This window comes from Spea bombifrons, chromosome 8 (genome assembly GCF_027358695.1).
Source record: "Spea bombifrons isolate aSpeBom1 chromosome 8, aSpeBom1.2.pri, whole genome shotgun sequence".
Classification (NCBI taxonomy): Eukaryota; Metazoa; Chordata; class Amphibia; order Anura; family Pelobatidae; genus Spea; species Spea bombifrons.
Window position 1 is genome coordinate 22,203,653 of NC_071094.1, and position 24,945 is coordinate 22,228,597.

Genomic DNA, 24,945 nt, shown 5'->3' on the forward strand with positions numbered 1-24,945 from the left:
TTTGTTGCTCAATAGTTAAACCACCAAATAGATTGACTTATACTATATTAAAGTCAAATAATATTATTTAAGAGGAATATATATTCAATATGTCTAAACTACATTTTAATTGTATTCTATAACAAAACAATTTAAAAGGATGCATTTATATTCTTGGCAAAATGCTTATACCCATTTTAGGATTGGAGTAATTGTAACATGAAAAGCCTCGTTTCACTATGAACCGTGAATATCAACCTTAACATATTCATATTGCAATGAGAGCCTGGAAAGTGACAATAATATCTCATGCTGTCTGAAAATCCTTAGTTAAGCAGAGAGAGGTCTCTGAAGCTAAAGGAATCTCTCACGTTCCTGTTAGAAGTTACTAGCTGGCGTCATCGAGGTGTGGAGGTGGGCGAGGTGACCCAGCTGCTCCACAAGCTGAGGTAGACTCATCCACCAAACCACCAGACTTTCCCATACAAGTCTCTACAGTTACACATTTTAGCCAGTTTGGCTTCAGCTTGCACCACTCCTCATTTGACAGGTTATGGCAAGCATTAGGCTCTAATCCATGCTAGTTTACCCAGTTATATCTAGCACTTCTGGAACTGGACAGTATCTTGGACAACTTCTTAATGAAGCAATTCATTGAAATGTAAATTAGGGCTCTGTAGTGTGGACAACCAAATCAAGCCAGTAAATGATATTTTAAAAATACCATGCAAAGGATTTCCTGACCAGTAACATCCTCCTAATGGACATACACCCATTACAAACATACTCCAGTTCCAAGTCATCTCCTCCCCAGCCACTCTTCTAAATGGCTGCTTTGCAGTGAATGGGGAAAGGGGTGAGAGGTGCTATGTGTCCTGCGTTAAGCATCTCTTCGCTTCCAGCAGATACAAAACCTCCAAATCAGCCACCTTTCTTCATTGATAGTTTCTATTCAGCTCAAAATAGAAGCTTTGAAGGACACCAAGATACAGTTTTTTGCACCTCAATTACTGCTCCTGTAAAATTAAGTGTGTTCAAAATTGTTACTTTGTTGCTTTTGGTCATTACAGGAAAAGCACTTTTTGGCCCCTGATCGTACTGGAAGTTTAACATCATGAATCACCCATTCCAGAACTTTTTAATCACAGTGTAGATGGGTTATTAATATATTTTTTAAGTGACATGTTCAGACAAAAAGCAAGATGCACACACCCTGGCAGAAGACATACCGAGAACATTGATATGAATCTGTGTGAGTATGGTTAGAGTTAAAAAACAAGAAAAAACATTACTTTTAGTAAAATCCACTTTTAGTTCTACCATGCCAAAGTTTTTATTTTTCTATTTACTATGTTTGATTTTTTTTAATAAAAAAAATGTTAATGTGTTAGTGCACATTGTCAACTGGAGAGATACAAAGCATTTATGCTTATGATTCTACGTAATTGCGGAATGGCAAAGTTTCCATAGGAAACGTGCACTCTGGCTACTGTAATAGATCATGGTTATCCTTTATCGAAAGAAAAAACAAAACACCGCAGCCTAGGATACATAGCACAACTACATGTAGCAAAAGTGGTCATTTCTCTCAACACAAGTGTCACTACAGTTTAATGGGGTGTTGAAACAACATCACACAATACCATTTACCTAGAGTCAAGCAGAAATGTTATGCCAGAGGAAATTGTGTAGACATAACTTTAAGCAACAAATAATGGAGGGATATGGTGCAGCTCCAAATTAGATCCCCCCCCCCCATTAACTTTCCTGTAACACAAGATCTTAGCAAGCCGCCATTTTGCCCTGGGTGCGTGCGCACACACACAGGTAGTGCCACACTTTGATCAGGGACCTTGTTCAGGCGTCTCATTGCTCTTGGAGCACAAGGGAATGTCCTCTCTCCGAAGCTGTTGCTTGTGGGAGTTTAAATATCCAGCACCTGTACCCGACCCAGTTTTCATAAAAACCCCAACACATACACACAATTTACACATCTGTGCGTACAATCCACACAAGACATCTCCCTGGGGCATTAAGGTGTCGCACAAGATGTGTCACAAGGTGTCACATCAGTAAATGTGTATGCTTCGTATCCCTCTCACATTTAAGTTGTACAGCTCTGTGGAATATGCTGGCCCTTAATGAAAAATAAAAAGTGAAACATTGGCATGTTTTATTTTTAATAAACCTAAAAAATATGTTTCCCATGGAAACTACAAAAAGGACAGACATAAGGTTAAAAAAAAAAAAAACCTGAAGATGTGTTTTCCTATCATACATATCACTGGGTCATCTAGCCTAGAGGTTATTCTCTATATTTACGAGGATTTAGGAACAGATAATACAAAAACAGACATAGGGAGCAAATAGTCACTGCTCTATAGAGCTCATTCGTAAAGACTGCGTACAGGTTTCACGGGGATGGATTAGCTGAAGACTTCATAGTTCATTTTGCTGATAAATTACACTAAATTTATTTGCCTGTGTTTAATGGCAGTACATTGCAGGCATCTAATGGGATAAAACAATTAAACACAAAAAACAGACCACAGGCGAGGTGTTAAATTTGAAAAAAAAAAACTTGATTAAATTAAACCGAAGAACCTGACATCGAAACTCCCTTCAGACACACACATAAATATTTACAATTAGTCGTTTCTTCAAGTGTTCTATTCAAGGTTATCGACTTGCCATTCTTTAGGGACTAACACTAAGAATGAAGATGATTTAACGCTCTGTCCAAAAATTCACTCGTTTTCTGTGGCTGGCGAGGATCCAGAGAAGAAGCTTGCGTTGCTGTTGCACAGAGCTTTCTTTTTCTTTTTTAATATAGAGGTTTGATTCTCTTGTGAATCTGAAGTAAGTGTCTGGCCAGAAGCGGTGCTTGGTTTGCGCTGAAGTCTGATGGAAAGCACTTGACCAATATCGCCGATCTCGCGAAGCACCTAGGTAATTAAGGCAAAGCAAACCATTCAGAAGCTATGCATATTTAAAGATGACTATATTGACATTAGCAACATGCACTTACTGTATTCTAAAAACATATTACAGCCATACTCTACTCTAAAGCAGATACAAGGCTGCAAAGGTACATTTATGTATTCACAGGTTACCAGCTATAACCATTCTTCAACTAGCTGACAATGATAAAGGATTTGAGTAACGCAACCTTCTCTTAATGAGAAAAAGATATATAGTCTTAAAAACCCAAACACATGCAGTCACAATTAACAGGACCTTAGGAGATCCCAATACCTTCTTGGTGGGTGTGACACATGGAGGGGTGAAGAAAGAGCCCCCAGCTGTCACATCTGCTGGGAAACTTATTTTCATTGAACTCTCAGACTCCTGCGATTGGTCGTCTCCATTAACGTCATCCTAAAAAGCAAAGCAGAATTAAAATAGAGATTTAATCAACAATAGGAGGAGGATAGCAAACGGGAAAAAAACAAAAAGTAGTAAAATAAGGACTGTTCTTTAATATTAGTTTCCCTGTTCCCTCCACATCTAAATAAGAGCATAAGTAGCAGGGTGGGGGGCCCGACTACACCTTTAATTCACATTTTAAAAGCGACCAAATCTTCTTACAACGTGCTTGTGCAATGCATGATTTAGAAGAGATCATATGCCTCCTTTAATAACTATTCTGTGAGTTATACTCTTTCATCGATATCGGTAGCTACTATACAGAAAGAAAACAAACATTTTGCTTTGTGGCTTAAATTATGAGTTTATTGAATAAACTCGTATAACGGGTATGTGTTAAAGGTAGAAAAAGATACTTAATGAGATATCGGAATATATGCATTTATATCTATTGAAGATGGTCAAGTGGCACAAGCTGTTCAAAGTAATTGGGAATACTCACCAAGATGTTTTCTCGGTTGCGGCATTTCGAAGGGTCACAGTAGCAGTCCTCGGAACAGTTCTGCTTTGTTTTTCTGCAGCGACACATTTTGTTTCCACACCGTGCCTTACAGGAACACTGCAGATTGCAAGATATATATTATATCTATCAAAAGGGACATTCTAGTCCCAAAATCATTTGTCTTCCAGCATCTACTACCGCTTACCCCAGAGGACGATTTCTTTGCTTGTTTCCCATTGTTACCAGGCTTCCAATTTTTATCATTTGTTTCTTCCTCTGACTCCTCAGACTCAGACAACAGGTCCTCTAAGATCACAGTGGCGGTTTTTGTGCGCCGCTTGCCTCTTGGCTATGACAACAAGAGCAAATTAGCAACGCAAATACCTCTGCCAATCAAGGACCATGTCAGGACTGCATAGTGTTACCTTTGGAGGGATGAAGTCAAATGGCGAATCTGGACAGGTCTCCGTTTTTTCTGGCATAATGTTATACAGTTTCTTTCCGCTTGCAACCTGGAGAAGGGCTAATTTCTGGTAGAACAGAAGAAACTTATTAGTTAGAAGTATATAACACAACAGTACAGCGGCAAGTGCTTCAGTTGTTGGGCAGCTTTGTTCGGAAACCTTAAATACAATTATCCCCAATTTATCAAGTTAATCAGATTTTATGTCATACTTGAAACAAAAAAAGTATTGGTTGTTGCTGATCTACACAGGTGTCCATGCCAACAGCACTAGGTCCACAATTGGCAAATGATGGCTAGCTCCCACCCAGTTCGCTTTTCCTTATCTTACCTGTTTGTACATGTCATTTTCCTGAAGAAGCTGTTGGTTCTTTTCACATAGCTCCTTCATTTTTTCAATTTCTTCATCCTTAATATAAGAAATATGGTGGGCACAGTGTTATGATTGGACCCCAAGGGGGGGAAAAGAAAAAAAAAACAAACCACAAACTTTATTGGACTAAAGGAGAGGAGAGGGCCCCAACATATGAGATCCCCTAGCATTGTATGCACCCAGACTAACCAGATCTTACCACAAAGGCAAGCGGGTGCAGTGACTGCAAATGGCATCACTTTCAGACAAATCTTCAGGGGGACCCACATAAGGAGGGTACGATGGAAACACTAACAGGATGTTCCATGGAAATGCAAAGGCATATACAGTGTGGCTCAGTGGGTTCTATGACCTCGAGTGGTAAAAAGAGGTTGTTGCACTTGGATACTATGGAGGTCAATCACTGGTATACACAATACCTTAGTATAGGGAGCACCACTCAAGGTCACAGCCAGTCCCTGTAGCTCTACCTGCCACCAGCTGAAGAAATGTGCCTCCTAGTTATCTGCCCTAGGGTGTAGATTGCTAAAATGGGACCACCACAAAGTGGGATGTTTGACACCTGCTGAAGTGTCTGTTTACATCTGCCTGGGGGAACAGAAATAATATACACCTCTACAACAGGCTGAGCCACAAGTCAGAGGTCCTAAAGAGCCACAAGAGAAAAAAAAAGTGAATTAAGACTCCCTAGGTGGCGATTAACAGACAACCAGAAACATAGTGGAACGATGAAAAATGCCCAAGTATACCTTGACCCATAAAACCTATTTAAAATACAACAGCTACCTGGAACTTCAACCTCTCCATCAGTTGCTTCTCCCTCTCGGTTTCTCCGGCCTGCTCAGCAGGTGTAGTTTGCTTCTGCTGTAGCTGACTCAGCAAGTACAGAATCTGTAAAGAAAGAAAATATGAAATATAACTTAGAATGGCATCATTTTAGGTAATACACATTGCTTTACCTGGGGAATTAAACATTTAATATATAAAATGGCAGGGCCCGCAAAATTACCTTCTCTTGGTGTTGCTGCTCTAGCTGCACAAGTTGGCTCTGATGTTCAGTCTCCATCTCCGCCATTTGATTTCTCTCCTCAAACAGAGTTTTCTGTAGATCCGCAGTGTGTGCTTTATTCTGTTTCAAGCTGCTCTCCAGTTTGCTGATTTGTACTTTAGAAGAGACAAGCTATAAAAAAAAGATTAGCCGTTGAAATCGCAAACATCTGATTTCGGAGGGACAAGAAACCTTAACCACTTTGTGAGCAAGTATTTAATAACCTAGAAACAAGTGTGGGGGGGTTGTCATTTTTACCACGTTTGTTAAAAACACGAATCCCTTTTCTATATTTGATAAACTCATACATCATTTTGCTCAGGGCCTTATTATTAATATATATATATATATGACTTCATTAGCATTGCCACAAAATCAGCTCAATGTGGTGTTTGAGCAGAGAAAGCAAACCACCGCATTACAACGAGCAGACTGTCTGCTGAAAGAGCTGTTTTTCTTCCATGGCCTCCCGATTGGTTTCCACTGGACTCTCAAATGTTTTAAAGCAACTGTAATGGGGGGGGCTCAGTTTTAACAAAATAATAAAGTATATATGTTTTATCATCCATGTACTCACTTCTCCCATTAAGTACTTGAGTGCACACTTTGCCTCCATGATGTTAGCAATCGTTTCCCATCTCTGTTTGGCCCTATCTTCCTCTCCATCCGCATCCAACAGCTTCTGCTGCAGGTCCGCAATCTGGGCACTCCTATAACAAAAAAAGTCAAATAGCAAAAATGCCATCACATTCTACTGCTACACACTCATACGGTCTAGAAAAGTCAGGTTTCTCGTCCCTTTTCCTGCTTTCAGCTTTTATGATGTGAGTTTTACAAAAAAACATTCCATTGCTTACCTAAGCTCCATTTCCGTCTCTAGACTCTCAATCTGTTTAGTGACAGAGGCTTCTTGTCCCATGCTCTCCAGCTCTGCCACAGTGTAGGTACGTCTCTGGGAAAAAAAAAAAAAAAAAAAAGTGTAATGTTACCAGAAACACAACCGTATGCAAGCAAGAAACAAAAGAAAACTGCAGTCTCACCCTGATCTTGGAAGGGAGGCACTCTCCTGTATCCTTCTTTTGCTTAAGTTGTGCTATATCTTGAGACAATATCTTCCTGTCCTCCAGCAGGTCATTGAGATGCCTTTGAGCTTCTTCTGTGCTCACCAAGACTTCAACCTCGTTGGCCAACCAGTTCTAGAGAGGAAGCCGTCAAAACTGAGTTACTTCTTTAAAACCCACGGTTGTTGTCCTACGTAGTTTATTAAAACTCTGCAGATATTCCATGACAGTGTGGGCTCACTCCAGTAGCTTGTTTAACAATTTATTTATAAGCTTAACAATTCTAACTGGAACTATACATAAATAAAACATGACAGCACTATAGCTCCCTGGTTTTGCAAATTATTTTTTTGTCAAACAATAAGACACAGGCACACAATGCATTAACCAATTTTGCTATACATTGTGTAAAGTGTTTTTCCAGTATGACAATTTGTTTCTGGGGAGGGTACCTGGCAGATGAAAACAAAAAAGTTGTGTTGAGGCAACCGTCACCATACCTTTATTCTAACCGCTGCCCCTTCCATGCCTTTGTGTTGTGCATCTTTCCGCCTGTCCATGGCTTCTCTCTGTCTCAACAGAGCTTCCTTCAGACGCTTGTTAGCAGTAGAAGCCTGAAAAAAAATTGACATTTTACGGTTTTTTGTTTTTAACTAATTTGTTTTATTTATTTTACTAATCACGTTGTTATTAGAAAGCTGGGCTCCATTGACTTGCATGGTTCAATGCAGTACCTGTATTCAACCTGCAAGTGGAGCCAGATTCTCTTTTTTGGCAAATCACTCGCAGTGGCGGTTGTGACCGCTCTCCGGAGTGGGGTGGGAGTTCGGTGTCCGAGGCATTTCAGCAACACCTCTTTTAAAAACGGGCGTCGGCCACCATACAGTGTATGGCGGACGTTGATGCCCTGGGGAGGGGCCAGACACAGCCCCTGATGCCGATCGTGGTATTGCTTAATGCCTCGACATCGAGGCATTACAGTAACACCGTTTGGGTGCAGAAAGCAAAACATAGATCGCTTTCTGCACCAGTTTGAAGTCATGCCGGTCCGGGCACATCAATTGTCGTTAAACCCTTCCTTTTCGGGTGATGTGCCTGGATCATTAAGGGGTTAAAGAAAAGCGTCCACCAGGTAGAGAAACGGGAACACTATATGTGCAAATTATCAGTCTTCAAATTCTGGTTCCATGATGGTAGCCGTGTGTCTTTAGGAACATCCATATTTACCTCTTCAGTTTTCCTTCGGAGTACATTGGCCTGCTTCTGGAAGTCTCGTTCCAACTTCAGCAGCTCATATTGCCTTTTGCGGTCCTGAGAGGGGGAAAAAAAAAAAAAAAAAAAAATTCAGGATAAACTGAAAAAAGGCAGCATACACCACATGACAAATATGTACATCTGTACTTCATACCAACTTTAACAGTTAAAGATAAACTTAACACATTTCATAAAACTGTAGCAGTCAAAACCCCAAATGACAAACGCATGCTTTTTGTTAATACGCATTTGCCAACTTGTAGGGAAACAAAGTATATATCTACATAAACAAATCGACACATTAAGTGAACATCACTTTCAGCTGCCTAAAGCAGATTAGCAGCAGAAAGGTGCTCCCACCGAAGACGATGTAGCCAGCGGTGGATGCATTCCCTGCAAGTCTTAAAACAAAAAGAAAAAAGCCAAATGCATTATCTGTATTTGCAAAACAGAAAATGATCAATTAACTGGGACGCGGCTATGATATACATTAAAGTGCACATGATGGATACAGCGTCCCTTTCCAGAATGTAACACTCAAGGATCATGGAATTATACATATTTCAGCAGTAAATACAGTGTTGTACTTGGCATGGAAACCCATATGCCTAAGACTTGCCTATCGTTGACAGGCAAATAAGGTCTATTACGTTTTGTGTTCTTTTTAAAGAATGTGGCATTCGTTGCCAATAGAAAGAAACCTTTCTTAAATAATTTAAATGGTAAAAGTCTGCAAAGTACAGCATTTCAAAAGAGTAATGAGAACTTCATTATTGCCAGTCAACTCAGTGTGGCATTTCAAAGCCAAAATAGCCGCATGACTGCCTATAACTATGACCTACATATCTGCTGAGTGGAACAAAATTAAGGGGGGGGCTCTTAAATTGATTAGCGACATAAATTGTACTAACTGGTAAATGTGTCAATTTCCACCCACTTTATACATTGTGATTAGAATGTAAATTTAAAAAAAAAAAAAAAAAAAAAAAAAAAAAAAAAAAGGGGAACACAAAAGCCAAGACATAATGAAAATACAATTGAAGACCATTACAAAGGGGTTCATTTTGAAACCCTTACCTTCTCCTTAAGCTGAATGACTTCTTTAGTTTTCTGTTGCTTCCAGGTACGGAACTTTTCAGCATCCTCCTTCATCTGCCGCATGAGCTGTACACGCTGGGTTTTCATTGCCTATGTAAATGGTACACGACTTAATAGACGTTTTAAGCGGGGTGAACGGAATATGATGAAATGAAAACAAGAATTTTAACAGATACCTGAATTTCGTGGTTAAGTTTTGAAACCGTTTTCTCAGTGGTCTCTCTGAGTTTCAGAAGCTTTGACTGCTCAGTCAGCTTTTTCTTAAGATCAGTCATTTGCCCCTCCAGCTCCTGCAACCTTTTTCGTCTGCGTTCACTCAGCCTTAGGACATAAACGTACTAGGATTATCACATTGACCATCAGGTCAGGCAGCAACACATTGACGATGCTCAGGATAATACCACAATAGCATCGGTAAAATGTAGATTAAAGGGGGCGTCTTACTTGTCCGCTACTTAGTGGAGTATTTTTTTTTTCTTCTTTTCTTCTTAATGACATTAAGACACATCAAACGCGTTGAAACAACTCTGCTGCCACTCAGTAATCAACTGTTACCTTTAGCATTAATGGCCGTCTTAACCCAAGTGATGCACGCACAGGATTTAATCATTAAAAGGGAGGATTGTGATTTTATCGTTTTCCCTTCACTATTCATTATGAGCCATAAAACATGGCTGTGAAGGGCTGTCAACTCTGAATATGCCCCAAAGACCACTCAGCCAAAATGATGTACATGCCCAAACCGGTAACATTTACCATTAGTTTTTACGCAGTTTGTGTCCTACACACTCTCAGTCACATCCACGAACTAGATGGGACTAGAAGCTACTCACTTGGCCTGATTGACATCTTTCTTGGCCGAGTGGAGAGCAAGGATCAGCTCCTCTTTTTCCTTCTGCAATGCTCCGACTTCTGACTCCAATGTTTTAATGTTGTTCTGGAGACAGAATGCAGCAATTAGGTGCACATCTTTAACATTTTAATATAAAATGCAGGTGACATCGCTTCCATGTACCTACCAAGTATTCATTCTGCATTGGCTCTAGCTGGCTGTCATTCTGAACCATCTTCCTGGCTAAAGCTTCCTTTAATGCCAGAGCTTTGTTTAGTTCTATCAGCTCCTTGGAAAGCTGGGCCTGTCTCAGGGCATGGTCAGTAGTGAAGCCATCTGACGAGCGTTTTTCTCCATTTGACACTTTCTACACAAAAACACAAAAAAGAAGGCAGTAAGTTTGTATTCCGGCTAAAGCACATTCAAATATGTGTTCAAGCAAAGATATCACACACAAAATGAAGATGTAAAATAAAGATGAGGTCCTGTGCCAGCAGCAAGGCCATACACTGTTGTAGTGTCAACAGGCCTGTAACTAAAAAAGGAGCTTGCAAAGCCAGAACAGGTCTAAGTAGGCTTTTTTACTGTAGATTTAAATTCTTCGTATTGTATAAAAAAACAGGACACTTCAGTCTCCATTTATTTTGTTACACATGCAGCATTTTAGTGTCTCATCTACTAGCCTTTCTAAGTTATATGAAGTTATATGAACGCATTGGTTTGCATGCAACATGGACTCCAAAACGCATATTGCTTAAAAGTAGGGATTGGGTGTTTTTGTGAACATGCACTGATATTTTAACCAACAAAAGGAAGTGGCATGCCGCTTAACATAGATAAAACAACAAACATCTTACCTCCTCTGAGTCGGAAGGACCAGCAACCTCTTCAGCCATCGACTCAATAGAAGCAGCGATGCCAGAGCTTTCATCCTTGAAAAATAATAAAAACAGACATGTGCGAGTCAGATTTAGAGACTCAAGTCAAAACAATCAAAGATCTAAAAGGAAAACACCCCAAACGCATTGTTTAATGCAGCACAGTGGAGAAGGAGTGCGACAATACAACCGAGGACACCGGATATCAGCTTCTAACTTACATTTCATTCAAATATTCCTAAATACCATATCGACACAATGTGCGTTAGACAATTGTAAGAAATTAATGTGCATCACAAACATTTGCAAGAATCTACAGTCAGCTTTCCATTTACAAACTGCCTCTGGAAAAAGACCCCCCAAACCCCCCCCCCCGCATACAGACACAGATGTCAGTTTCCCTATATAGACAAAGGACAGCAAATAAAATAGAAAGTCAAGGAGGTTTTAAAGAAATACTAATATATAAATCAGCTGCACGCATGAAAGGGGTGACAACGTGTATGAGGTATACTTTTGTAGCTAGAGAGGTTGTGGCAACAGTAACCATTAAAACAGTCTCTTCCTGGGTATATAAAGTTAAGTGCAATAAAATGAAGCCATTGACCACAGACTCACCTGAAGCTGCACAATGACTTGTTGAAGATCACGGACCACCTCCACATTCTCCTTTAGCTCTTGGTCTTCTAGAGCCTCCACCAATCTCTGAAGATTTACCTTACAACTGAAAACACATGATATAAAAAAGGTAATTAACCCCTTAAGGACAACAGGTTATCCTTAAACCCATCAAGGACAAGGGGTTAAAAGCAATGAGATACACATTTCAACGTTACAAAATAAAAAAAAACAAAAAAAAACAAAAAAAACTTACGCTGCATGTTGCTTAAGCGTGTCCATCCTACTGGTTAACTTCTCATTTTCATGTTCAGTCTGCAGAAAAGGCATAAAGGTATATCAACTGATCATCCAGTATTTTATTCTTGTATCAAAGGAGTCTTCCGACTACAGACTGAGTTGGCCTCAGAATATCCAAGAGACAATTCACTAACAAGTATAAGAGTGCCACCCCAGTTAGAATCTTATCACAATTTCTGCACCAACAAGTTAAGCTTATCTTCTATGCTACAGTAAGCCTTCTTAATAAGTTTACACACACACACACACACTTCCTTCCTTAGACCGTAACGCTGGATCAGAATGATTTAAAACTTGGGGACAAGTAGGTTTATTATACACCATATGCTCTGATCACATAATATGCAGTACACAAAGTTAACAGCCCTTTGTATTTGCATTCTCCCTTATAGTATTAAAAATCTGCTGCTAAAGTATCTTTTCCAGGAATTTTTCACTAGGATAGAAAATATTGGAAAGCAGGAGCGCATAAATGATGTCTCGTTACATCCACTCACCAGAATAATTCTTTCCAGGATCTGAGCGGTTTGCTCTGCTGCATTACCTAGTTCTCTGGTCAGTTTACCGTTCTCATCCTCGAGAACCTTGTTCCTCTGCATAAGGGACTGTAAATTCTCACATGGCTCAATGCTAATGGCATAAAAAGATAAAAAGCTCAGGGAGGAAAAAAAAACAAAAAAAAAAATCACAATGCTTTTGGACAGGCTAATGGTAGTAGACATTATGTTGCAGTCAGTAAATGGACCTTTTTAAATAAATACCGTATTTGCTCGATTATAAGACGACCCTGATTATAAGACGACCCCCCAAAATCTGAATATTAACTTAGGAAAAAAAGAAAAAGCCTGAATATAAGACAACCCCAAAGGAAAAAAGTTTTACCAATAAATGTTAATTCATGTAAACTATTTTTTTTTAATAAAAGCTATGATTGAGAAAAAGATTTTTTGTATTTTCCAACCTGTCCCCCAGTTACGCACATCTGCCCCCAGGCTTGCCACTCCAATATGGCACTGTGGCCCATGATATGCCTTTTAACCCTCTATATGCCACTGTGCCCCATGGTATGCCTTTTGACCCCCTATGTGCCACTCTGCCTCCAGAAATGCCTTATACCCCTATATCCCATTCTGGCATTTAGGGGGTTAAAATGCATATTATGGGGCAGAGTGGCATATAGGGAGGTATAAGGCATTTCAGGAGGCAGAGTGGCATTAAGGGAGTTAAAAGGCATTGTATAGAGCACTCTGCCTCCAGAAATGCCTTATACCCCTATATGCCACTCTGCCATTTAGGGGGTTAAAAGGCATATTATGGGGCAGAGTGGCATATAGGGAGGTATAAGGCATTTCAGGAGGCAGAGTGCTCTATTAAATGCCCCCTTAACGCCACTCCAGAAATGCCCTATGCCCCCATTTAACACACACACACTATACCCCCATTTAACACACACACTATACCCCCATTTAACACACACACACACTATACCCCCATTTAACACACCTCTCACCCCCCTTCCCCCGCTCTCCCCCCTCTCTTACCGGTGCTTCCAGCCGGGGCAGCGGGTTGACGTCGCCTTCTGCTGCAGCCGGAAGGAGGTGTGGCTAGCAGCGGGGGTTTGTATGCGTCCGTCGCGTACACTTTCCCCGGCTGTCAGAGATCAAAGACTCTGATCTCTGACAGTCGGGGAAGGTCTATGCGACAGACAGACAACCCCCGCTGCTAGCCACACCTCCTTCCGGCTGCAGCGGACGTTGTCTACGCGGATCGCGTAGACGTCAACCCGCTGCCCCGGCAACACAGCAGGAAGCACCGGTAAGTGTAGGGGGGGGGGGTCGGGTGAGACAGGAGGTGCGGGGGATCTGGATCTTAGTCTCCTAATCAGACCTCTATTTGAGGTCTGATTAGAAGACGACCCCGATTAGAAGACGAGGGGTATTTTTCAGAGCAAAACCTCGTCTTATAATCGAGCAAATACGGTAATAAAAATAAAAAAACAGCAATATATGCCACTGTCCTTTTAAGCCCTGCTCAAGGTTTTTAGGTTATGTAGTAGAATCTATCATCGGACATAGTAAATATACAAATAAACAGTAGTTTTATCTTTCTGCTGGAGTCTTTGGATTATCCTTACCCGGTTAGGACAGGTAGAGTTCCTCCATGGGCCTGCAACAACAAGACCTGCAACTCTTGAACCTGAAAAACAAAAACATTAAGGATCACTTTACACACAGTAGTTAAAACTAGAGATACGCAACAATGCAGTGTTCACTGAGCAGTCACTGTCAATTTTTCTTTCTGGGATAAGCAAAGCTGCTCAACTAACCCACATTTCAGAAAACACGCAGCATTGTACATGGAAACATTGCCTTCAACAGCAACCTGTCTTGTAGCTTTCTATATGCATGCATTACATGATGCCAAATGGAGCGCATATCCAAATAGGGGAAAAAGATTTGACAAAAAATAGTGTAACTCCATATGCAAATAGGGGCTTAGCAGTATTGCAGGTAATTATTTAATTCTTCATAGCAGCGATGGCACAGTATCACTGGGTTAAGGTAAATTATTGCACTTACGACAGATGAAGTGTACGAAAGCGTGTACAAAGAAAATCCGGATTCATCTCTTGAGAAAGCCGGTTGTTGGGTGAAACGCGTTGAGAGAGGGGGATGTATTGCAAAGCTCTTGCTGCTGGACAGTGGACTTCCCTGCGCCTGGTTTTGTACATTTCATCTGTTGTAATACCTTATCCACTTAACAGAGTAATACTGTGCCATTGCTGCTATGAAGAATTAAAGAATATTTTATGATGGTCTCATTTATGTCCTTGGAGTGCATTACTTACCTGCAATACTACTAAGCCTCTATTTGCATACGGAGTTAGAGATATTTGACAAAAAATAGCGTTTTTCCCCTATGTGGATGTGCTCCCCATTTGGAAGAGTCGTATAGATTATCAAGTGTTGGAAGAGCGCTTATTCGTTCACACCAGTGGTGTGCGTTTGCGGATTACATGTTTCAATACATTCTCCCCTAGCAGCTGCGTTCAGTCATGACCCTTCTGTACCTTTGGAATATTCCTCTGGCTAGCATGCCAGCATACAAAAAAATAAAGAACCACATGGAAAATCTCGGGTTAGATGCAGGCTTTTGTTTAAAAGTCAAGCCCTGTTTTTTTTCTTGTTTTTTTATTTTATTATTATTATTTTTTACCTGCTGCTTGAGGCGCTGAAGCTCTATAGCCTGTGGATCGGTGTTCACAATGGGTTTGTTCTTAATCTTTCTGGCTCTGTCTGCATACCGCAATGTGTTCAGGGTCTCTTCCATGTTGGAATCAGCAGGACTGACACATGCAATCATAAGCGTATGACTGTTCCCACCAAGTGAATCTAAGACGATTACACAAACTATGAGTGTTATACTGCGTTTTGCCAAGATACATGGGCTTTCATACAGTACCAAAATTTCCTTTTTGTTGTGCCAACACAAAAATCTACATAAGAGCATGCCACTCAAAAAATAAAATTCACAACGCTACCACTGTATTGAAAAAGTATAATTCTATTATATATTTACACACAAAAAGATTGCTGGATATTCACACATCACCACACTTTATTTTCAAAAACTGGGTCACTCACTCACCTTGTAAGAGACGCGTTAACTTAGAATCTCGATACGGCACAAAGCTGCCTTTCTTAGTTTCATCTCCCAAGGCACTGATGACATTTCCAAGGCACAATAAGCCTCGATTAATGCTGATACCTACAAAAGGAACAACATTAAAGTACAAAACATCTCTCTGCTCAGTCGGGGGGGGGGGGGTTATCAACACTGCAAGAGTTTAATTGCATACAGGAGCTATGAATACAACTAGTAGAAAAAAAAATTCTTGCAATGTTACTCTGGGTAACCAAGTTGACAAACAGATCAAAAAATTCAACTGCATACATAAAGAGGGGGGGGGTTGGAGAGTCACCAAAAAATGGAAATGGGCCTTGTTATATCAGCAAGCTCTAAAAGCAAAGAAAACTATAGTTAATGGTGTGTGCCGCTACCGCCAAATAATAAAGCATGATGTACATCAGACATACCTTCCTTCAAACGGTCACCTTCAGCTTTTGTCTTCTTCTGCCTTTCAGATCCTGCAAGGTCCACAAGATGCAACTTGGAACGGAAACTGCTACTTCTGAAACATGTAAAAAAGTAGCCCAAACACCACAGTCACATTAGAGAGGGAAAAAAACCCCCACATCTTTGCTACTTGCCAAATCAGCAGCAATATCAAACAAACTGAAGCGGAAGAATACTTTAACAACCCAAAACAAAATCTTAATATGTCTAGTGAGAATGACTCTCCACAGTCCCTTAAGAGTCATGGTGACAATTCTTCCCTGCATAAAGTAATGTAAGTGAAACCTGGTATTTGTACATCTGCTAGAACAATTCTCAATTCAAGACAAGTATAGATGTGGACAACCGGTCACCATCTCTACTACATGAGAGGTCTGCATATTGTATAAGTCAGGCAACGCTACAAGCAAACTGAAAGGGCCAAAATAAGCCAACCCATATATTGTAAGAGACAGAATTACAATCTCCAGAGAAAACAGCTTGACAGATCATAGTGTGCACGTCTTTCCTATGTTATCTTCAGCAGAAATAAAGTATGTAGTAAATATAGGATTACACAGTAAAACACAATTGTCACTATTTGGTCTACCAGTGCGTTCTTTAAAATAAAATAAAATACTGGGTGCCGCAGTCATGAGATTTTCAGCACAAAACAGATCATGGAAACAAAATTTGAGAACACTTTATGGTCCAATGTTGCTCTCAGAGGTGATAAAGTGTAACAAATGTTTACAAATGTGCAACATGCCACTCACTTGTCTCCCTGTTTCCGCTGATCAATAGAAATGGTGAAGATGGCATGCGAACGAGAGGACTGAGAGTTCATTGCCGTGGAGGCCACAGTTCGAGAGCTGTTTCCATGTTCCAGGCAAGACACCGTATCCAAGGCAGTCTTTACATCCCGCTCAGTCAAACCACAGATCTACCAAACAAAAACGTTACAAGCTATCCAATGCACCGGGACAAGCACGTAGATCAGATTTTACTCTGGGTTAAACATTTAGAACGGCCATGACAATTGGCATCATTGGATGGAAAGTAAAAGAAATGGTGTAACGGGGAACGCACATCAAATCTTATACTCGCACCATAATACCTCGGACCAAATATCTAATGGGGCATCTGACAGAGGCCTATTATGAATAGACTTAAAAAGGGTTTTTCAAGCTCTCCTACAAAAATAAATATCAGTCTAGTCACAGCTGCCTAAAAAGTAAACATCCTGGTCTGCAGATAAACCCAGTCAATAAGATGACCAAAACCAGTTTTACTCGCCTTAAATTTTGGGTTACCTCATGCCAGAATGACAAGCAGTATTTTTCCCAAAAGATTCGCAATTTGGCAAACGCAAAACATTAAATAACAGGCAGGCGCTCATAGATTCTCTTCAAGTTTGAGGTGTAGAATTTGTTCCCTCCCTCATCGGTGGGATACTGTATTTTTCAGGGTTTCTAAATCAAGTTTTGCCCAAGCTGAGAAGTGCGTTCTATGCATTGTGATTTTTCTAAATACCTTAATCCCTTCTTTGGGGTCTTCACGTATGCTAATTGGCGCACCCTTATCGCGTGAAGGGTCTAATAGATCAAGAATTTCTTCATTATAGATCTGAAAAGTAAAAACATTAAATAAACCTACAGTTTATGAAACATAATGGATCCAAAGTTAATTTCAGAAGTAAACCTACCTCCAAGTAGGAAACTTTAAGAAGGAACTCCCAGTCAGATCTTTGGTCAATTTCCTGAAAGAGTGCCTTGACAACCCTTGGAATGACTCCCACGGTCAGGTCATTTTCTTGATCTTGAGTATATGCACCTCCCATTGAGTATGTCTTCCCGGAACCTGTTTGCCCATACGCAACCACGGTAGCATTGTATCCTAAATAAACGTCAATTTCAATTAGTATTTCACTACAAGAGTGGAATTCTACTTGACCTCATGACTACTATATTGGTATACTAGCCATAGGTACATAGATAGCAATGATAGAATGGCTTTGATATAGCCAGGGGCTGCTATGTTGTTCTGCCCCATATAGCACCACCAATAAAGAATGCTGGAATAAAGTAGTTGCCTTTAAAAGAAGCTGCAGCTCCAGCTCTGCAGTCTCTTTTTCACACCACTTTTTGCGGCTTCAAGCTGTTCAGTGCGGTCTCATTATACCTCATAAAAACATGCATTACAGTGCATATGATGGCTAGAGTTAATGCAGATCTTTGGGACACAAAGGTCCCTTCTTCAGGCATATGAAAGCTATGGTCCTAGAGGCTTGTGTGAAGGACCATGCTCATAGCTAGAATGTTACTCCACTTTTGAGATTTTCTTGCTAGCCATGCTCTAGATGCTAGGAACGTTAATGCACTGCCTAATTGAAACCACATCTTTAATATCTTTTCAATGAAAATAAGAAGCCATTAGAGCATTTTAATTAATGCTTATATGGAATGGTTAAACTTAATTTCCCTTGAAGAAAAGCAATTAAGAAGTTAAAGTCTACAAGAGATACATCCTTGAAAAGAAAAAAACCTTTGTCAGCACAACAAGTGTCAGCACAACACGCATCTCGGTGGATGTCTGGTGGAATAGAGTGATTAAAGTTCTTTATTGTTACAACTACTCATACCCCGAAAACTCCAGTTATCAAAATACACAGACCAAGTAGACTCCAATAACAGGGTAAAGGGGATAGATCTCTATATTATATACACAGAAAAAATATGGTATATTTTGGAGAGGATGCAAGGATGGAAGACGCCTAAGGCAGTTGACAGCAATACAATTATGATGCGTTCATACAAAGAACAGGTAGATTCGGTAATGAAAATATTTAACTTAATATTGGCATTAAAACATAATGGTACAGAAAGAGAAGGACTTACCATTAAATAAGCCTTTAATTAGTGGAGCAACAGCGGCTTTATAGACCTCTTCTTGCTCAGTTGATGGATCAAAGACGTAATCGTAAGTAAATGACTTCTCAGAGCCAACAATTACCTTAACAGAAAGAATCGCACAGTAATTACATACAAGTCTTGTCAGTAAGAAAAGCTATGCAAAAAGAAAAAAAAAATAGAAAAAACATTTTTAGATCTTACCTGGGGTTCTCCGGGTACAAACGTAAGGCATGTTTTACAGCCTTCATTAAGCTCCTTGGGGACCAGCGGCCGGCAACGTAGAGCAACTCTCACCGGAATGCCCTCATCCTTCCCCATGATTCTCGATTACCTGTCATACGGAAGAAACGCTAAACATGAAACAAAAGCAAGGCAAAGAAAAACAACGATGATGCGATGGCAAATATACACTAGATGTTTACATTAAAGTCACAGATGACCTGCATTATTATGAATGTCTGAGGCCCACTTTCTAAGCCCCATCGCTTTAGTATATTGCTGAACAATGCACTGTGTACTGACCATGGCTATTCTTTACACTAAAATACAATACAGCACCCAACAGCAAAACAAGCATTATCTGACAGCTTGTAGCCACAAAAAAAACAAAAAAAACACAACAACAACAACACACACACACACACAACAACGCAACTTTGACATTACCAATAATCAGGCGTCATCACCAGGATGCCAAGTCTTGCTCTAACAGTAATAAATTACCGAGACACACGATAAAGAAAACGGCAATAATGCAAATTACCGACTAAACAGATACAATAACGTACAGTAAATCATCAGTTACAATAAGAATACAGCCAGGCTAACCGGTTATGGCGGAGGGTACCGTAACCTGTCACATCTGTGATCCGTGGCGACACCGCCTAATCCTTACCTCACAAGTCAGGGACCTTTAACGCGCTCCCCAAATACTTCAATATTCTTCAGGGCGATGCCCTTTCAATTCCTCCCGTTCCCTCTGGCCTGGAAGCACGTCTCCCGTCACCGATCCTCTGATTTACAGAATCGCCTCCGATTCCGGTCTCTCAAGCCGGCCCTTTCTCCTGTAACGGACAAGTTTTTCAAATCCAACCCGCCTCTAAACAGACCAATAAAATACACGTTACGCTACGCATCGCTTGGATTTCCAGGGTGCATTTGGGTTAGCGTACGGGTCACGTGATGCAGTTTGACGGCCATTTTTGTTAAGGGCGCCTTAGAAGAATATAGCGACATCATGGAACCTCCCCAGTCACAGTCCACCTGGCCATGGCCAGTGGCCACATGACCACGTACTTGGAGGTACATTACTCTAACCTGAGATTAAGCTTTAAATATTGATTTGGCTACCCGAGGAAACTATATGCTCCGAGCCCTTAGCCTCGTTAACCCATTGAGTGTTTCTGTGTGACTTCATAAATAATTGTTATTAATGTCATGAAATAAATTGTTTAGAGGGATTAAAATTGCGCTTTATTTAAACAAACCTGAACGCATCTTAAGCACATTACTGGTTTATTCTACAAGCAGCGCGCACAAAGCACCTTTATGGGTACGCTCAGCATTCTGAGCGCCTCCTTCATTTTAAGACGGCGCAATCGCGTCACGTGATACGGAAGTGTTATGAATTTTTAGTAAGTAAGAAGCTGAACGGCTGGAGATCCGGAAGTGAGTAGTGGGGTCTGCAACTTAAGTGTTATTTACTCCCGTTTTATAAAGCTGTGTTTTGCAGTCGTAATAACTTCATTCACGCGCCAATGTTGCTGTGTGTATCACTCGGTCATGTAATAATTCTCGTAAATCTCCTGTGATTTCAAGTGATGGAGGGCCGCGCCACCTATGAGGAGTATCCGTATCCAGTGGTGTTTCTGCCCTCTTATGAAAATCCTCCAGCTTGGATCCCACCCAAAGAGGTAACAACGAAGCCATCTGCTCTGCATTTTGATCTGTATATGTATCCCCATCCTTATCGATGTTTAATGTTGAGATTGACCATTAAAGGTGTGTGTGTGTATGTGTATATATATATATATATATATATATATATATATATATATATATATATATATATATATATATATATATATATATATATATATATATATACACACACGAGGAAGTGGTGTGAATTAGGAAATCGATCCTACATAGATGTAGCAGGAGAAAGAGTCATATTTGCTCTCTCTTTCCAGCGTGTATACAACACAGACTATAACAACGACTTAACTTGTTTCCTCCCACGAACAATTCTCCTGAAGAAACCACCTGGAGCTCAGGTGAGGTGTGGCTGGGGATTATTCTATTAAGGTGGGAGTTTCAGCAGTGAATTGCTGCGGACCACTTCAATCAATGCCTCTCCTTGGTAAAGTGTTTCTGTCTCCGCAGTTAGGATTTAACATCCGTGGTGGTAAAGCATCCCAACTTGGAATCTTCATATCAAAGGTGAGATTTTCTCTGTAACCATTTGGTTACCCGCTTTAGTAGTTAACATGAAATGCTATGATTCTCATACTATGTAATGTGTTCAGGTGATTCCTGATTCAGATGCTCATCGGGCTGGACTTCAAGAGGGAGACCAGGTGTTGACTGTCAACAATGTGGATTTCCAGGATATTGAGCATAGCAAGGTAAATGGACAGATGCGAGGTATACTTATCGGATGCACCGATATATCGGTGGCCGAAAAAGGGCGTTATCGGCAAAATGCTGAAACAAAAAAAATGGAAGAAAATAATCGAGTAAGAAATCTGCGTTCAAGTTAGCTGGCTGTCTGGGCATGATAGGAGTGTGATTGCTGTTAGAAATTATTGATGGGGGGGTGTTAACCACTTATTAAAAGTAAATAACGCACCGAAATAGGGCTGCAACTAACGATTATTTTAATAATCGATTAGTTGGCCGATTATTTTTTCGATTAATCGGATAAAAAAAATACATTATTTTAAATTGAAGAAAAATTGCAATAAAAAAACGTACTCTTTCATCTCTTTATTGCAATGGCCTCTCTCTATTCACCTTCTTATTTTACTGACATAATAATAAAAGCTACAAGAACCCAAACACAGTGTTTCTCAAACTAGGTTTTAATACAAAGTTATTAGTAAATATTAATTCATACGTTAACTATTTTTCATATTTAATAAAAACTGAGGAAAAAAGCCTTGTTTAAATTTTTTTTATTTACCAAACTGCCCCCAGTTATGCACATCTGACCCCCAGCTTGCCACTCTGCCCCCATATATGCCTTATACCTTATATGCCAGATTCCACTGTGCCCCCTGATATGCCTTATATGCCAGTGATATGCAACTGAGCCCCCTGATATACCTTTTACCCCCTGATATGCCTAATATCAATATGCCTTATACCCCCTATATGCCCTGAAATTCATAATACCCCCAATACACCACTATAACTCACCCATACACCACTCTGGCTCCTCCCCGTCCCATACACCACTCTGGCTCCTCCCCCCTCTCATACTCCACTCTGCCTCCTCCCCCCTCCCATACACCACTCTGCCTCCTCCCCCTCCCATACATCACTTTGGCTCCTCCCCTCCCATACATCACTTTGCCTCCTCCCCCTCCCCTATACCACTCTGCCTCCTCCCCCCTCTCATACTCCACTCTGCCTCCTCCCCCTCCCATACTCCACTCTGCCTCCTCCCCTCCCATACATCACTTTGGCTCCTCCCCCTCCCATACTCCACTCTGCCTCCTCCCATACACCACCACTCTGCCTCCTCACCCCTCCCATACTCCACTCTTCCTCCTCCCCCCGCCCATACTCCACTCTGCCTCCTGTGAACCTCCGTTGCTGACAAGACACCAGGGAGCCGGGTAGAGAGGCAGAGTGGCGTATGGGAGGGGGAGGAGCCAGAGTGGTGTATGGGTGGGTGGCTCCCATACACCCCTCTGACTCCTCCCCCCTCCCATACATCACTCTGCCTCTCTACCCGGCTCCGTTACTGACAGGCACTTTCACTGCAGCTTCATAGAAGCCTCAGCGTAAATGAAGGGCAGTAACGGAGGCTGTCTGTGCGATGCAGACCCTCACCGGCTGACAGAGAGACCGGCCGACAGTGAGGAGAATCCAGGTCCCCTGCAGCGTTGCGAGGGATCTGGATTCTAGTGTTATAATCCGATCTCTGTTTGAGGTCGGATTATATAAGGAGAGGAGTTTTTCAGAGCATTTGCTCTGAAAAAAACCTCTTTTTATAATCGATAAAAATCTATTTGATCGATAATGAAAATCGTTGACAATGATTGTCATTATCGATTTTATCGATTTAGTTGTTTCAGCCCTACAGCAAAACCGGACAAAAAATACAAATGCAATAATATTAATATTATATAACAGCAATCATACTCCTGTCATGCCCAGGCAACCAGTACATGCTAGAACTTGGGCATGACAGGAGTGTGATTTCAGTAACAATATTATATGATTGTTGGCAGCAATCACACTCCTATCATGCAAAATCAGCCAGTACATGCTGGAATCTGGGTATGCCTGGGCATGATAGGAGTGTGATTGCTGATATATATATATATATATATATATATATATATTTGCAATTTTTTGTCCAATTTTGGTGTTACTCACTTTTAATACAAGTGGGTTTTTTTTTTTTTTGGGGTGGGTTTTTTTCGGTTCGGTTTCGGCAAAGTGAATCCTGAAGTTTTGGTCCAGAATTCTCATTTCGGTGCATCCCTTTATTCTGTATGTACCGGTATATATATTTCGGGTAAATACCGGTATATTTGTTTTTCTTATACCCTTCTCTGATCGATGGGCTGCCTTTTGCTTATTTATCTAGATATTGGTTTCGAGGTGAAGTGCTAATATGCACAGTAATAATCAACATGTCGCTACCTGCTGTGATGACTGGCGCACCTTTTAATTCTGTCTCATTATAAATAACCCTCAAGAAGTCTAAAAGCCTTCTGATATATTTACAAAATATCCAGCACCACAGAATCTGTTATTGGTATCATAGAATGTTTACTTTAAAACAGATATTTACATTAGTTTTTTGGGGTTTTTTTCACTTCAGGCTGTAGAGATTCTGAAAACGGCCCGTGAAATCTTCATGCAAGTTCGTTACTTTCCATACAGTAAGTAAAGCAGGACATATAGTGTCATTAGCGATAACATGGCTGCATGATGGTGTGTGGTCTGCAGCTGGATATGTGCGGCTTGGCTGCACACTACATTTTTATTCTCGCGTAGCCGGATGGCCAGTCCGTATCTGGACACAAGGCTCGGAAGAGTGGTCTTTCTATTTATCACAGCACACTAAGTGTGGCACTGTCACAGCACACAGAAGTGTGGTCTTTCTGTTGGTCATAGAGTGCTTGTAAGAAATGTTTTTATAAAACCATGATTTGTATTTCATCCATAGATTATCAGCGCCAGAAGGAGAGAACTGTTCATTAACAGCACTGGAAGCTCTTCTTACAGCCTTCACATCCATCCATCTTTGTTATATTTCTAAGGATTTTCTTTGGTGGTTTGCGATATTCGAGTGTGAGTTACCATTGAAGAATCAGGCTGTTGTCACTCGGCACCGGGTAGGAACGCGTAAGCCTAGATTTCAACCGTCCATACCAGGAACAGAAGATATTCTAAATTCCATGTAGGAATGAGGATTACATAACCATAAATTTAGTCTTATCACTTGCTGAATGTAAATATTAGTATCAATCAATATTTCTTAGGGAAACCAATGATACAAGACAACCTTGGACCCTGTCTTACTTTCAATTATGTATTTTTTAACCGAAATGTCTTCAATTTTAAAATGTAAAGTACCCTGTCCAGTTTACTAATGGCAACATTACATGCTCCCAGAGTGGCATGCTTTATAGAATTGTATTTAAAAACAAAAAAATATGGCTTTCCTTCCTCAAATTACAAAAGCAGATAAGTTTTAACTTAGTTTTAACATTTATAGTACCAGTCACTGGCTAGGCCAAGCATCTTCAACTCTTATCCGAACACCCACTGTATGTGTATATATGTATATTCCCACACCCGTTCCCTTGTTAAAGAGTAAGTTATCACTTTAATTCTGTCCAACCATGTTGTAAAACAACAGGTATACACCAAGCTTCTTCAGTGTAGGCAATCTTTTGTTAGC

The 24,945-nt window shown here is 40.5% G+C and overlaps 2 protein-coding genes across 2 annotated transcripts; one reads left to right on the top strand and one right to left on the bottom strand.

The window, feature by feature from the left end:
- Nucleotides 1-2,135: 2,135 nt before the first annotated feature.
- KIF4A (kinesin family member 4A) lies at nt 2,136-19,118 on the bottom strand. The gene is made up of 30 exons (XM_053472938.1): nt 19,002-19,118; nt 18,786-18,900; nt 17,594-17,784; nt 17,422-17,514; nt 16,665-16,831; nt 15,870-15,964; nt 15,421-15,540; nt 14,989-15,164; nt 13,907-13,968; nt 12,270-12,402; nt 11,729-11,787; nt 11,473-11,578; nt 10,834-10,908; nt 10,164-10,343; nt 9,978-10,081; nt 9,321-9,465; nt 9,124-9,234; nt 8,020-8,103; nt 7,293-7,406; nt 6,772-6,927; nt 6,589-6,683; nt 6,309-6,441; nt 5,693-5,863; nt 5,470-5,574; nt 4,642-4,719; nt 4,273-4,377; nt 4,053-4,196; nt 3,848-3,964; nt 3,235-3,357; nt 2,136-2,924 (listed from the first exon to the last, which is right to left on the bottom strand). Exons 1-30 carry the CDS (start codon nt 19,116-19,118, stop codon nt 2,727-2,729), a joined length of 3,672 nt encoding a protein of 1,223 aa, XP_053328913.1. The 3' UTR covers nt 2,136-2,726.
- A 1,304-nt stretch (nt 19,119-20,422) lies between these two features.
- PDZD11 (PDZ domain containing 11) lies at nt 20,423-24,296 on the top strand. The gene is made up of 7 exons (XM_053474009.1): nt 20,423-20,468; nt 20,619-20,713; nt 20,993-21,076; nt 21,186-21,242; nt 21,329-21,427; nt 23,860-23,920; nt 24,208-24,296. Coding segments are annotated over exons 1-7 (432 nt in total). The 5' UTR covers nt 20,423-20,467; the 3' UTR covers nt 24,243-24,296.
- Nucleotides 24,297-24,945: the final 649 nt, after the last annotated feature.

What these genes read in the sequence shown, in the direction of transcription:
- KIF4A (XM_053472938.1), bottom strand. Translation starts at nt 19,118, where the DNA reads ATGGGGAAGGATGAGGGCATTCCGGTGAGAGTTGCTCTACGTTGCCGG. An exon ending in GTTAACGCGTCTCTTACAAG is followed by an intron (nt 15,165 to 15,420) that starts GTGAGTGAGTGA and finishes TAATCGTCTTAG; the next exon opens with ATTCACTTGGTGGGAACAGT. An exon ending in GCAACCGAGAAAACATCTTG is followed by an intron (nt 3,358 to 3,847) that starts GTGAGTATTCCC and finishes TTTGCTTTTTAG; the next exon opens with GATGACGTTAATGGAGACGA.
- PDZD11 (XM_053474009.1), top strand. An exon ending in TTGGAATCTTCATATCAAAG is followed by an intron (nt 21,243 to 21,328) that starts GTGAGATTTTCT and finishes TAATGTGTTCAG; the next exon opens with GTGATTCCTGATTCAGATGC. An exon ending in AGTTCGTTACTTTCCATACA is followed by an intron (nt 23,921 to 24,207) that starts GTAAGTAAAGCA and finishes TTTCATCCATAG; the next exon opens with ATTATCAGCGCCAGAAGGAG.